At 44.0% G+C, this 14,866-nt stretch overlaps 1 protein-coding gene and 1 pseudogene across 2 annotated transcripts in view; both read right to left on the bottom strand.

The window, feature by feature from the left end:
• Positions 1-14,866, bottom strand: part of LOC113885246 (core histone macro-H2A.2) — a 53,017-nt gene that overhangs the window by 24,393 nt on the left and 13,758 nt on the right. For both annotated transcript variants that reach the window (XM_027530387.1, XM_027530386.1), the window contains exon 2: positions 7,185-7,416. In XM_027530387.1, the coding sequence (XP_027386188.1) occupies positions 7,185-7,356 (172 nt within the window). In that variant the 5' untranslated portion in view covers positions 7,357-7,416. The remainder of the gene's footprint in view (positions 1-7,184; positions 7,417-14,866) is intronic.
• On the bottom strand, positions 787-2,233 carry LOC113885247 (annotated as a pseudogene).

Genomic DNA, 14,866 nt, shown 5'->3' with positions numbered 1-14,866 from the left:
CTAACTTACTTCACTCTGTATAACAGGCTCTGGGTTCATCTGCCTCACTAGAACTGACTCAAATTTGTTCCTTTTTATGGCCAAGTAATATTCCATTATATATACGTACCACAACTTCTTTATCCATTCATCTGTCTATGGACATCTAGGTTGCTTCCATGTCCTGGCTATTGTAAATAGTACTGCAATGAACATTGGGGTACATGTGTGTTTTTCAATTATAGTTTTTCCAGGGTATATTGCTGGGTCATATGATAGTTTTATTACTAGTTTTTTAAGTATCTTCATACTGTTCTTCATACTGGCTGTATCAATTTGCATTCCCACCAATTTACATGCTATTTTTAAAACCCTTTTCTTTAAAAAATTTTTATTGAAGTATAGTTGATACTGCTGTACAGCAAAGTAACTCAGTTATACATACATATATGTACATTCTTTGTGTGTGTGTGTGTTCATTTACTTTAATAACACTACATTTACCATGTTATCACCATGGAATGTAAATTCAAGTTAGACAAGAGAATGTCACAAGTACAGCAAAGCATTCTGTGATATACCAAAGTTTGTATAATGTCTGACCAAACCAGCCTGCCCATCTATCACTTCCATTATAGGCATTTTATTTAGTTGATGATTCTTTTGGAGAAAATAAACATACTGCACACATTTAAAAAGTGTTTTTCATTTACCTTTGCATTTGTTTCAAAATAACATTAAAATTATTCTAATATAACAGCAGCAAAATATAATTCTGCAATTACAGAAGAGCTAAAAGGGATCTACAATTTAAGTTATTCTCATGTTTACAACTATGATTCTAAAATAAATACTATTCCAAAGTGGCTCTGTTACCAGCTTTTTGGGTTTGGTTTAAAGACACACAAGGACTTGCAGGGAGGTTTATAACGTTGCATTCCATGCACTGTTCTGAAAGGGTTCCTTAAGAGCCAACCAGCCCTTAAAACAGAACTCAGTCCACAAGGCAGTCAGAAAGTTAAATTAACTGGGGTAAATAGGATTCCTACATTACATCAAAAGCATATGATATTCTGCAGCAACTGGGAACATTTTCAGGATTAGCATGTTGTCTTCTTTAGAACTAATTTCAATAGAAGAGCTTAAGAAGGTGGACAGGTACCGCTATCCAGTGTATTTAAAAGTGACATGTTTCTTTTGTGCTGATCTGACTCCCCTGAATGACCTAGCTAGTGAACTAGTCACCAGTAACTTGGTCACCACGCAAATCAAGCCTGCAAGAAAGGAAGCCAATTTTCAAATCACCATGCTCTTGTCTGACCCAAACAATTTATTTTCAATATAAACATATGAGCTCAATACGAGATGTCTAACTAAAGCAAGCACCACCAACAAGACCAAGACGGCGTCTCCTCTTCTAGGGTTTAGCTTTGCCCAGAATTCTTGATACAGGGAATAGCTCATACCAAAAGTCATTGCTCCCACAACAAAGTCTTGGGTTGCCACATGCAGGTGATCAGGTGAACAGACATTTTAGTATTTCCCCTGCTTTTCAATCTATATAATCCATATGCAACAATTGCTGCAAAACCTGCCATTCCAATGGTGACAAATGGTGCCTCTCTAGCTTTTAGGGTAAGTTTAGATCCCTGATCTTCATCAAATGAAGAACGAGAAACATCTGTGTTGCTTGACATAGTGACCGAAGAATCTTCAGACAACTACAAGACGTTTCAGGTTCCTATTGGCTTCTTGTACATTCTTTTTCACATTCTTTCCCATTATGGATATTGAAGGGCCCCAGTATGCCACCTCCTGCCTTCAGTGCCTTCCCCTGGCATGAGTGTGCAAAATGTGCACATTCTCACGTGGCCCTCTCTTCACTCTCTTTTCTCCGCAACCTGACAATTAACCCATCTGAGTCTATCCAGCTCCTACTAATTACTCATCATGGCTGCCCATCAGAATCTTTTGGGGAAATTAAAAAAAATTCTGATGCCCAGGATTATCCCAGAATCTTTGGGAGTAAGATCCAGGCATCAGGATTTTAAATCAATCAATTTGTTAAAAAACCAGGATTGAGAACCTGATTTAGGTCTTTACGGCCCTTGCTTGATATTCGGCAGCCTCCCCCTACTTCCCAAAGCTCCTCTAGCTTCCCTGCCCACAGGCATGCCATCTTATTGTGTAGTTTTTTGGTTTTGTTTTTTAGCTGCACCAGGTTTTAATTGTAGTATGTGGGATCTTTAGTTGAGGCATGTGGGATCTAGTTCCCTGACTAGGAATTGAACTCGAGCTCTCTGCATTAGGAGTGTAGAGTCTTAACCACTGGACCATGAGAGAAGTCCCTTTTTTTGTTGTGTTTAATGTTCGTTGGTCCTGCTAGAATGTAAACCCAGGACCACATCTGTTTGTCTTCCTTCGTATTTTCAAGGCCTGATCCAAAGGAGAAACTCAGTCAATATTGTCATGAATGTTGAAGGTCATTTCAAGGGTGACGGGAGACTTTCACACTTTCAACTCCTTTCCCTCAGTTCAGTTCAGTTCAGTCGCTCAGTCGTGTCCGACTCTTTGTGATCCCATGAATCACAGCACGCCAGGCCTCCCTGTCCGTCACCAACTCCCAGAGTTCACCCAGACTCACGTCCATTGAGTCAGTGATGTCATCCAACCATCTCATCCTCTGTCGTCCCCTTCTCCTCCTGCCCCCAATCCCTCCCAGCATCAGAGTCTTTTCCAATGAGTCAACTCTTTGCATGAGGTGGCCAAAGTACTGGAGTTTCAGCTTTAGCATCATTCCTTCCAAAGAAATCCCAGGGCTGATCTCCTTCAGAATGGACTGGTTGGATCTCCTTGCAGTCCAAGGGACTCTCAAGAGTCTTCTCCAACACCACAGTTCAAAAGCATCAATTCTTCAGTGCTCAGCCTTCTTCACAGTCCAACTCTCACATCCATACATGACCACTGGAAAAACCATAGCCTTGACTAGACGAACCTCTGTTGGCAAAGTAATGTCTCTGCTTTTGAATATGCTATCTAGGTTGGTCATAACTTTCCTTCCAAGGAGTAAGCGTCTTTTCATTTCATGGCTGCAGTCACCATCTGCAGTGATTTTGGAGCCCCAAAAAATAAAGTCTGACACTATTTCCATGTTTCCCCATCTATTTCCCATGAAGTGATGGGACCGGATGCCATGATCTTCGTTTTCTGAATGTTGAGCTTTAAGCCAGCTTTTTCACTCTCCACTTTCACTTTCATCAAAAGGCTTTTTAGTTCCTCTTCACTTTCTGCCATAAGGGTGGTGTCATCTGCATATCTGAGGTTACTGATATTTCTCCCGGCAATCTTGATTCCAGCTTGTGCTTCTTCCAGCCCAGCGTTTCTCATGATGTACTCTGCATATAAGTTAAATAAGCAGGGTGACAATACACAGCCTTGACGTACTCCTTTTCCTATTTGGAAGCAGTCTGTTGTTCCATGTCCAGTTCTAACTGTTGCTTCCTGACCTGCATACAAATTTCTCAAGAGGCAGATCAGGTGGTCTGGTATTCCCATCCTTGCTGCTGCTAAGTCGCTTCAGTCATGTATGACTCTGTGCGACCCCATAGACGGCAGCCCACCAGGCTTACCCGTCCCTAGGATTCTCCAGGCAAGAACACTGGAGTGGGTTGCCATTTCCTTCTCCAATGCATGAAAGTGAAAAGTGAAAGTGAAGTCGCTCAGTCGTGTCAGACTCCAGCGACCCCATGGACTGCAGCCTACCAGGCTTCTCCGTCCATGGGATCTTCCAGGCAAAAGTACTGGAGTTGGGTGCCATTGCCTTCTCCAATTCCCATCCCTAAAGAAAGTCAATTCATGCCCCTCTCCCAAACAAAACAAAACAACAGCTAACAGAATCCTCCTTTTACTTATTCACCAATGGCCTGCAGTAATGATTCATTCCTTTGGCTTAAACTCCTTGTCTCATTAAAATGCAATACAACCGCCAAATAAACCACCTTTATGGAATTAGTCATTACACTTTACCCTGAATGATTTCATCAGCTCTTCATAGAACAGAAATGAGAAGGATAAGCATCTATTGAGTGCATCCTATGCACCAGACATTTTACATACATTGTGGCTCATTAATAGAGTTAAATGAGCTTAGCTCTGAAAATACCCAAAGATCAGAGAGGTTAAGGAATTAGTCCAAGGTAACAGAGCCGGTAAATTGAGAAACCAGATTTAAACTGACATCTAAACCCCTGCTCTCAACTCCAGCCTGAGTTTGGAGAGGAGGAAAAAGCACAAAAGGAAGGGATGGAAAGGACACAGAGAAGCCAGAAGACCTGCTTCATCTTCTGCATTTGACCCAGGACAGCCGGAGGCTGGCCCTGGGAAGGAGTGTTATTGGAAACACCATCCTTCCGGGTGCTCCTCCTCCTGTCTCTCACACTTCATGTCCAACCTGTCAGCAGATCCTGTTGACTCTGCCTTCGAAACCCCCCAGTACTCTGATCCCTCCACAGAAGCTTCACCGGCAGCCCCCTAGCCTCGCATCTCTAACCTGGATCTCTGCAGGTAACTAACTTCCTTCCATTTTCCCTCCTTCGGCCTTGTATCCCTCTGCCTGCAAGCTCAGATTGCTCCACCTCTGCTCAAACCCTTCATGACAAGTTCTTCTTCCCCGACCAGCCACCGTCCCTCGGGCCTCCTTTACATTTCAAGCCCCTCCCTCAGCCCCAGCCTTCCGTCCCCACTGCTGCTTCTCAGACACGCCTAGCACCTGCTTCCCTCTGCCCCGAGGGCCCACCCCACATGCCCCTTCCTGGCCTCCTTCAGGTGCCAGCTCCCTCAGTGGGCCTCCTTTCAGCTCCCAGCTTCCTGGAACAGCCTCACTCCTTTCCTGCTTTATTCATCCCGGAGCACGAATCACCATCTGATAGAGCACACACATTTCACTCATTTGTTGACTCATTTCTCTCTCCAGAATGCTCTCTGCTCCAAGGCAGGGACTCCTGTCTGCCTTGGTCTCTGCTGTATCCTCAGCATCTAGAACCACACCTGGCATATAGTAGGTGCTCAATAAATGTCTGTTGAGTGAATGAAGGACTATGAGAAAATGGGTGATGTTCTACTTTGAGAGACACCATCAGTCTTCACAGATGTGGTGTCTCAAAGTCCAGAGTGTGACATTCAGACTATAATATGCATTGCTATGGGGTCTCGTGGAAGTAAGCCAAAATAAATGAAAAATCATATAAACAGCCCAATGCTATTACCAGGAAAAAGTCTAAGGACTTACTGTGTGCACTGACAGGTAGAGGCTTGGCCAATATTTGTTGAATGAGTGGAGAGGAAGACATAAGCTTTCTCATCAAACACATGTGAACCAAAGAAGAGTGTCTCTGGTGATTGAAAAGGCCAAATTTTGTTTTATTATGCACAGTTTAGGCTTTGGCTAAGAGGAGTCACAGGAAGTACTAATTATCTTGATTATACAAACATTATAATGGGGCAGTGTATTGAAGTAGAAAATGCATGGCTTGGATTGAAGAACCTCAGGGAACCCTGGCTCCTGCTTGGAGGCTATGGCATCTCTGGGTTACTCAGGGTCTTCCTGCATCAGTGGGTGATACGGACCTGATAGGTTGTTTTAAAGCTTTTGTCACCACTTTCAAAGTCCCTCCTCTCCCTCCAAGTCAGGAGATTTTTTTCCTATCAAATTCCTGGGTCCCACTCCAGACCCAGTGAATGACCCTGGGGGGTTGCAGGCTGTGCAGCCAGGAACCTGCATTTTAAACAAACATTCATGCTGCTGAAAGACTGGCTAAAATCTCACTCCTCTGAGTGGTCCCTGGACCAGCAGCATCAGCATCATTGTAGCGTGTTAGAAATGCAGCGTCTCAGGCCTTACCCCTGACTTTGTCCACAAGATTCCCAGAGCGACCCCCACTTTGAAAAGCACTGCTGTATCACACTTGATTGATTTGCCTTTCAGATCTCTCCTGCCCTTCTCTCCAACCTCCTAAAGGATCCTCCCAAAAGACTTCTAGCTCAGGAATCAGGGTTTCATTTCATGAGAAGATAAAGACTCAAGATGCCAAGGTCTGCCTGATGGAAGCTCCAGGGGGAGGAGGTTTCCACAGGTGGATCACAGCAAACCTCCTGCCAGTAAGTGTTGCTTGGTGAGTGTTGGGGCAGAACAGGACTGAGTAGATAAAGAGAAGGAAGAGGCTGCTCTTGAAGAAGCAGGAGGGAAAGAGGGACCTGGTGACAGAAGCTGGGTCATGTTGCCACTCCAGGGAGCTCGGCTTCCCGGGTAGACAGTTTGGGGAGGTTTGTTCTGTTACCCCCATGGACTTAACTAGGATTTAACCCTGGTATCTGGAGAATTTGTTAACCTTGGACAAAGTCAGGGATATTGTTGCTGATGGCTAAAATGACCTCTCAAGGAACTAATCACATTTCTTCATATGTATTTTTATACTTATAGATTTTATATATGTATATATGCTTTGATACTGTGAAGTTTGGTTTCTGTTTAAGACATAAGAGAGCCACAACAAAAAAGCTAAATATAACGTCCTCAAATAGATAGAGACCACACACAACAAAAATGTCATCTTTCAGTAAATAAAAAAAAAAAAAATTTAGCAACCAACATAGAAAACTATTTCCAATATATCTGTAGACAGAGGACCACCTCTGTAATGGAGAGTAAAATTAAAATATTGTTGCCTTTATAGAACCAACTGAAGATGCTTTCAGTGCCGGATTCAACATTACTTATGGACACTGAGTCCATTATTTATGGACATTGAGTTCAGTACAGCAGGAGTACTGAAGTGAGGACCCTGAAGTAAAAGTGAAAAACTCCTGCAAAATGAATAGCAAGCCCCTATCTTCCCTGTAGTCTGTCTTCTGCGGGAGCCTAGAAATTTACATATTACATTTGTATACAGCAAGACACACCTCTCTTGGGGTGGTCTAGGAAAGTCCCTTTGTTTCTCTTCCCTTCATGTTGATCCTCTGTCCTCTTCCCTAAAGCCTGCAGGAGTCAGTTTTAGTCAATCAGGCAACCCGAAACCCCAATACCCCCCACAGTGACCCTGAGACAGATACAGGGCAAATCAAAGCTCCCCTGCCCAGCCTGGGTGTAGGGGTGGGCGGAGGGAGAGGGTTACCTGGGAGGGGTTACCTGACCTGTGTGTTCACATTACCTGCCAGGTACTCGATGACTGCGGCCATGTAGACGGGAGCACCCACGCTGATCCGGTACTTGAACGTCCCTTTCTTCAGGTACCGCATCAGCCTGCCCACCGGGAAGATGACCCCGGCCCTGGCTGAACGCGACAGCTTGGACATTTTCTTCTTCCCGCTCCGGCCCGACATCTTGCCTTAGTTTCCCTCGCAGCTTGCTTTACACGGTGGCCTCCGGGCACTGACTCAATGCTGGAAAGGAAAGATGGCAGGGTGAGGAAGGGAGACTGGCCGATGGCTTGAGAACCGTGGTGCAGCCCCAGGGCACCTGCGACCCACATGATAGCCTCGGGGAGGTAGCTGAGACCTGGCTGCCACTGCAGGGAGCTGCAGATGGGGAGCTGGGTGTCGGCACGCCCACCCACAAACAACTCCCCTTCCCACCCAGCCAGCCCAGCCTCCGTAGGAGAGGCCACAGAAACTCAGGAGAGGGATACCCGGTGGTTAGTCTCCAACGAAATCCACTTCATGATCTCCAGAACCTATGAACTGGCTACTCAAGCATGTATCTGTGGATACTTTTTAGTTGACCTGTCTTTATACTCAGAAATGTCTTTTCATAAGTAGGCTTCCCTGGTGGTTCAGATGGTAAAGAATATGCCTGCAGTGTAGGAGACACGTGTTCTATCCCTGGGTCAGGAAGATCCCCTGGAGAAGGAAATGGCAACCCACTCCAGTATTCTTGCCTGGAGAATCTCATGGATGGAGGAGCCTAGTGGGTTACAGTCCCTGGGGTTGCAAAGAGCTGGACACAACTGAGCGACTATCACTCACTCATGTGGCCAAAGACACTTTGGAGATGTGATTAAGTGGGAGAGGTGATCCTGGATTATCTGGGTGGGTCTAATGTAATTGCAAGGGTCTTTCTAAGAAGGGAGGGAGATGAGAGGAGCGACAGGCTGACACCAGAAAATGGATTCTCCCCTCAGAGCATCCCAAAGGAACCAGCCCTGCTGACATCTTCATTTTAGCCCACTGGAAATGATCTTGGGACTCCCCTGGTGGTCCGCTGAATAAGAATCCGCCTGTCAATGCAGGGGCTACAGGTTTGCTCCCTGGTCTGGGAAGATCCCACATGCAGAGGAGCAACTAAGCCCATGCGCCACAACTGCTGAGCCCACGAGCCTAGGACTAGCACTTCGAAACCTGAGAGGCCACCGCAACGAGAAGCCCGCTCACTCAAACTACAGAGTAGCCCCTGCTCACAGCAACTAGAGAAAGCCATGTGCAGCAATGAAGCCCCAGCTAGGCAAAGAAATAATAAAATTAATTAAGTTTAAGAAACAAAATGATTTTGGACTTCTGACTTCTAGAACTGTAAAGAGAATAAATTTGTATTGTTCAAAGCCACTAAATTTGGGGGATAACTTGTTACAGCAGCACCAAGCAAACCAATATGGTTCCTCTTTGCCCTGATTTGCTTCTGCCTCTTGTTAATAAATAGTACAAAGTTAATATGGCCATGCCTATCGTAATGGTTAGCTTTGACCCACAACTCAGAGCTGATGTGCACCTTTTAGACGGAAACACTTCTCTAAATTCTCTAGTAATGTAGCATCCTTGCAAACAGAAATATGCCAGAAGAGGCAGTTTTATTGAATATGCTAATGCAGAGTAACAAGCAAATGAAAAACCACAGTGCAACTCAGACTCTTGCTCTTTGGAATGGGGAACCCAGGGTGATTTGGGGGAGGAACTTCAGAATCAGCACAAAGAGGTGACTTCAGTACAATGCATGGAGAGATACGTATATGATTCATTGTCATTTCAGGAAGCTATCTTTAGTGCAAAGATGAAAAATAATTATATACTTCTGAAGAAGCCTTTGTAAGGCTAAAACTAATTCAGAGAATTGTAATAGAGCTTAACCTGTTGGTGGAGAGAGTATTATAACCAAAAAAAAGGAATATAGGCTAGAAAAAGTAAAAGCAAATTACAAACAAGAAGGACCAAAGAAAAGGAAACAGAAGTTTTCTAGGAAAAATGTTAGGGAATCAAACCTCTCTGGCCCAAGGGCAACATTATTTTCAGTGGCCATTTTCTTTGTGGATGGAAAATGAGAAGGTCAAAAATAAAATTGGTTCTACCTGTCGAGACAACACAAATTTTGGCTCGGTCGGTTTGCCAACAGCCAAGATGTCAATGAAAGTAAAAAAAAAATGACAGAAGAAAGTGCTAGATTAACTCATGACTAATATGAAAGATACAGAACTGGGATTTATTTAATCCAGATGGAAGACTGAACATGGAGTTCAATTTTCTAAAGTATCTGATTACTCTGTATGACTGAGAATTTTTATATAAAAACTATGGAATTAGCAACAAAACCCATGCTCAGCACCCTCTTATCTCAGAGGTAAATGATGTAAGTTAGAGGCATTTTTACTACATACATTACATACATTCTTATGTAAGAATGTTATGTTGTTCTTATGTACTTACTGCACTCCTATTTTATGTCATTTTGCCACCGAGAGATGTAGGTATTCATCAAAGTTAAGTACGAGAAAGATGAGCAAATAGCCTAAGAACTTTATCTCTTTCCCAGTAAGGCACAAGGATAAGACAGGATCAATGTTTTTAGAACTTCCACATTTCTGTGCATTTGCTGCAAACAAAAAGAAGCGTAGTCTCTTTAAGAAATGAGTTCTGGAGTTAAAACCCTGTGCAGGTGCATAAAGATGTGTTAGTGTTGGTAACTCCACTAAACCAATTATGTGCTTTTTCCAGTTACTGTAAGTTGGGGGAGGGGGAGGATTAGTAGGTGTGGTTGTCAAGGAAACCACCTGAGAAGCCCATCACAGGAGGATATACTCTATGGCTACAGTACAACGTGCTGATAGTCATAATCTCTCTGACAGAGAGCAAAACCCACGGAGCACAAATGCCACGAGGGCAGGACCCCTTCATCCCCCCAAGCCCAGGACATTTTCTCAGATGGAAACAGACAAAGAATGACTAGGTGTGCATAATAAAGCCACCCAGGGGCTCTCCCAGAATCAGCCAAGTGGAGTCACAAATTGCCCTACAAGTTGGTAATGAGGACTGGCGGTAGAAGAGAAATAGGGGACTTTAGGGAATTGATGCCTAACACATTCATGAAGATAAAATAGCCAAGAAAGGAAAACAAGGGTTAGATCAAACAAAGTAACGTACGAGCTGAACACTATAAAATGTAGGGATCACCCCAAACACTGCATTTTGTATCGAGAATTTCTTCCTTTGATTTCCAGACATGGCAACCCACTCCAGTATTCTTGCCTGAGGAACCTCACGGACAGAGAAGCCTGGTGGCTACAGTCCATGGGGTCGCAAAACAGGACACGACTTGGCGACTAAACAACCAAAGGGCCTTAGAGTTAGGGATGCAGTGCTATTTGAAGTCTAAATGTGAGGCTGACCGTTGCATGTGCTTTAGTAGGACTGGAGAGTCTTTGTGTCTGCAGACCTGTCTTTTTGATAGGAAATGAGTGACCAAAACCAGTTGCCGTGGCCAGGCACAATAATAATCATTTGCATGAACTACAAGTCTCACTACAGGAGGTCCTGATCAGGAGAGTGATATATTCTGCCAACCTCCCGGAAACCCGCACGCTGGAACCTATCTTGGCTGAGAGATGCCCGTGCCACTAGGAAGAACCCTGAGTCAGACCAAGTATGGGCACAGGCGAGATGACTGGCCAGAGTCAACCCAAAACCTAACCCCATCACCACCAAAACCCGAGACAGTGAGCCAAGTGCAGAGCAGTTCTCCTGGCTTCCCTTACCCTGCTGCTCTCCACCCCCTTGCCTATAGTCTTTTGTTTTATCAGTAGCTGTGTCTCCTTGGACAATTCATTTCCAAGGGTTAGACGAGAGCCCACTCTCGGGCCCTGGAAGGGGTCTCCCTCCGGTTGCATGTGCAGGCATTGTGCTGAGTTTAAGCAGCCTAACTCCTGGCCTCGAGGGCTGGGAGGCCCCTGCACAGTGAAAGAATCAGACCACGTCCAGGAATCCTTCGGGGAAGCAGACAGCAGGCTCATGGGAGCTAATAGGTCACACCTGCCGGGACCCATAGATGGAAGGAAGGGTAGAACCTCCTTGGCCCACTTGAGAGAAGACCCTACTTGCCAAATCCCGCTTTGCCCCCCAGCCTGTGCGGGACTCTGCCTAAAGTGGTGAGAAAAGATAACCTTTAACTTTCTTCTTTTCCAGACCACCCCTGACTCTATGCAGGCTTGGTAATACAGGAGTTAGAAGACTTGAATGCAGGTTTCCCTACTCTTGTGAATATGAATCTCTGTGGAGGGGCACTCCTGGAAAGAGAAAAGAACTGGGCAATGTGAAACTTGTTTCACTAGACTAATAATTAAATGTTTACATTTACTTACCTTCTCGAAAACAAGTTCTGTTCTAATTAGGCAGAGCTTAAGGACTATAGTGTGATGTTTGTTTATAGGACTGAAGAAGGAAGATGGCTGGATGAAGCTCTTCCAGTGGTTATACACACTACGTGGGGGACGAGAGGAATGGGAAAGCAGACCAGATACAAGCCAGATCCGCATCATACCTGTCCTTCCACATCTGGAAGACTAAGGTAGGACTACTATATAAAGTCTCATAATGACTTGCAAAGTGGACAGAAGAGTTGTAAGCATGTTAAGTTGAGGGAGGGCAGGAAAATAAAACTCAGGGAAGAGGCAGGGAAAATGAGTGTTGCCTGCTCACTGGCTTTCACCTCTGGGAGCACAGTGGTTGGGAGAACACCACTGGTTTTGTATGTGCTGGGGAAGAGGGCATATCAGACTCTGTTGTTTTAGGATTTATTTTTATGCTTGGGTTTTAAGTCCATAAGAACATGGGTTAGACTTTACAGGTATCACCAGGGACGTCCCTGGTGGCTCAGACGGTAAAAAGCATCTGCCTACAATGCGGGAGACCTGGGTTTGATCCCTGGGTTGGGAAGATCCCCTGGAGAAGGAAATGGCAGCCCACTCCAGTATTGTTGCCTGAAATCACTTTTCATTTTACAGGTATCACAAGGGTAAATATTAAATTGCAGCACTGACTCAGACATGGGCAATAAAAATCACACCAGCCTATTTAAATAACTATTGTATTTCATTGATTTTATGACGCACTTAAATTTTTTTTTAATCTCTAGAAATCAGTATGCATCTTACAATCTATGAGATCATAGATTCAATGAAAGTATTTATGGAGCACTTATTTTTGAACAAGAAACTACATTAGATAGCTGTAAAATATACATGGCCTTTGTCCTCAAATATTTTCCAATGAAGTTGCATGACAGATCATAATAAAGTTTTAAAGATGCTAGAGCCATGGTTCCCAAACTGTGTGCCAAGGGACCGTGGGACAAAACAGCAAATGTTTAAGCTTTCAAGTGGACTTTGGTAATAGTCAACCTCTGGTTGCCTCCACAACCACCAGCTTATTGTGGTTCCACCGGTGGTTCAGGGTAGATTGTACTATCTTCCTTTCGGTGATTCCGTATCTTTGCAAAGCTGAGTTACTGGCTGTTGTGATTAAAAGCAAGTGCGGGGTGAAAATGAATGTGAATGAGAACGGGGTGTTCAATCTGATTCCAAGGTGGGAGAAATCATGTAGTGTCCAATAGGTGTACACTCCCTCTTTCTAACTTATCCCTGGTTATCTAAGAATGGGATGCAATTGTTCTCCTAGTTCATGTGTTATTATTTTTTCAAATGGCTACGAAATTGTTAGGACAGAAATACTTATTAAGTTGTTGAGACTGAACCACTTAATAAATGGAATGGAAGGCTTTTCTTCTGGGTTTTGTGAAAAAAAATGGCCGAGACCCTAAATTCTCTGTGAGCTTATATAAGCTGAAACATATAATTAGGACTTGCTCGGGGTCTCCCTAAAGCAGGGAAAACAAGAAAGTTACATGAGTTATTTAAAATTTTTGAATTTATCTTTAAATTTAATACTTGCACACAACAGTAAAATAAAGTGAAAAGGTAAAGAAGTTTATCATTTTATTTCCACCACTGATTGTATTGAAAACTTTAAATAATATGTTTCAATCCCCATCACTGACTCCATCAACTTTAGGGCTTCCCTGACAGCTCAGTTGGTAAAGGAACGGCTGCAACGCAGGAGACTCCAGTTCGATTCCTGTGTTGGAAGATCTGCTGGAGAAGGGTTAGGGTACCCACTCCAGTATTGCTGGGCTTCCCTTGTGGCTCAGCTGGTAAAGAATCCGCCTGCAATGTGGGAGACCTGGGTTTGATCCCTGGGTTGAAAGATCCCCTGGGGAAGAGAAAGGCTACCCACTCCAGTATTCTGGCCTGGAGAATTCCATGGACTGTATAGTCCATGGGGTCGCAAAGAGTTGAACACGACTGAGCAACTTTCACACACACAACTTTAGATACTGATTCCTGAGCCTTCGCCATGTAAAATGAGGATGTGCGGGCCCCAATCTTTCCTTGGCCCTCACCTCCTGACTTTACTTCCCTATTTCCACCTCTCTCTTCTGTATTTTCCACTATCCCGAATTACAACATGTGCCTAGGTGAAATTTTAAAAATAAATGCCAATGAATAGCATTTACATGAAGGCTTTGTAAACATCGTTCCCATCAGACCTGAGTGGGATGCTGGCATCACACTTCCTTCTCTGTGGTTCAATGCTAGGACACTCCACACACACACCCAAGTTACTACGGGCATACCTCAGAGATATTGTAGGTGTAGCTCCAGAATAACCCTAGAAAGTGAGCCACACGAATTTTTTGGCTTCCCAGCACATAAAAAAGTTATGTTTTCACGTCACTGTGGTCTATTAAGCATGCAATAGCAGTATGTCTTGGGCTTCCCTGTTGGCTCAGACAGTAAAAAATCATCTGCCTGCAATGTGGGAGACCTGGGTTTGATCCCTGGGTTGGGAAGATCCCCTGGAGGAAGGCATGACAACCCACTCCAGTATTCTTGCCTGGAGAATCCCCATGGACAGAGGAGCCTGGCGGGCTACAGTCCACAGGGTCACAAAGAGTCGGACCCAACAGAGCGACCAAGCACACAGCACCAGCAGTATGTTTAAAAATATGTACATACCTTAATTAAAAAATAATTTACTGCTAAAAAGATGCCAAAAACAACTACAACAGAAACATCCAAGGTCATTGATCACAAATCACTGTAACAAAAATAATAATCACGAAAACGTTGGAGATACTGTGAGAATTACTACAATGTGACAGAGGCACACTAAGTACAGCTCCAGTAGACTTGTTCAAGGCAGGGTCGCCACAAAATTTCAATTTGTAAAAAACTGCAGTATTTGCAAAGCACAATAAAATGAGGTATTTGTGTAATTACAGTTGATCCTTGATATATATATATCCTTGTGCAGTAGTTCTTTTTTTTAAAAAAAACAAAACTTTATTTTATATTGAGTATAGCCAGTTAACAATGTTGATTATTTCAGGTGGATAGCAAAGGGACTCAGTCATACATACACATGTACCCATCCTCCCCCAAACTCCCCTCCCATCCAGGCTGCCACATAACATTGAGCAGAGTTCCATGTGCTATAATGTGTTCTATAAAGTAGGCAGGACACTGCATTAGTGAGTGGTGAACAACTGTTTTGGGGAAACAGGGTTGGGTTGCTG

The sequence above is a fragment of the Bos indicus x Bos taurus genome, chromosome 28 (assembly GCF_003369695.1).
Source record: "Bos indicus x Bos taurus breed Angus x Brahman F1 hybrid chromosome 28, Bos_hybrid_MaternalHap_v2.0, whole genome shotgun sequence".
Classification (NCBI taxonomy): domain Eukaryota; kingdom Metazoa; phylum Chordata; class Mammalia; order Artiodactyla; family Bovidae; genus Bos; species Bos indicus x Bos taurus.
Note: the sequence above shows the minus strand (reverse complement) of the source record. Positions and strands in the feature narration are given on the sequence as shown.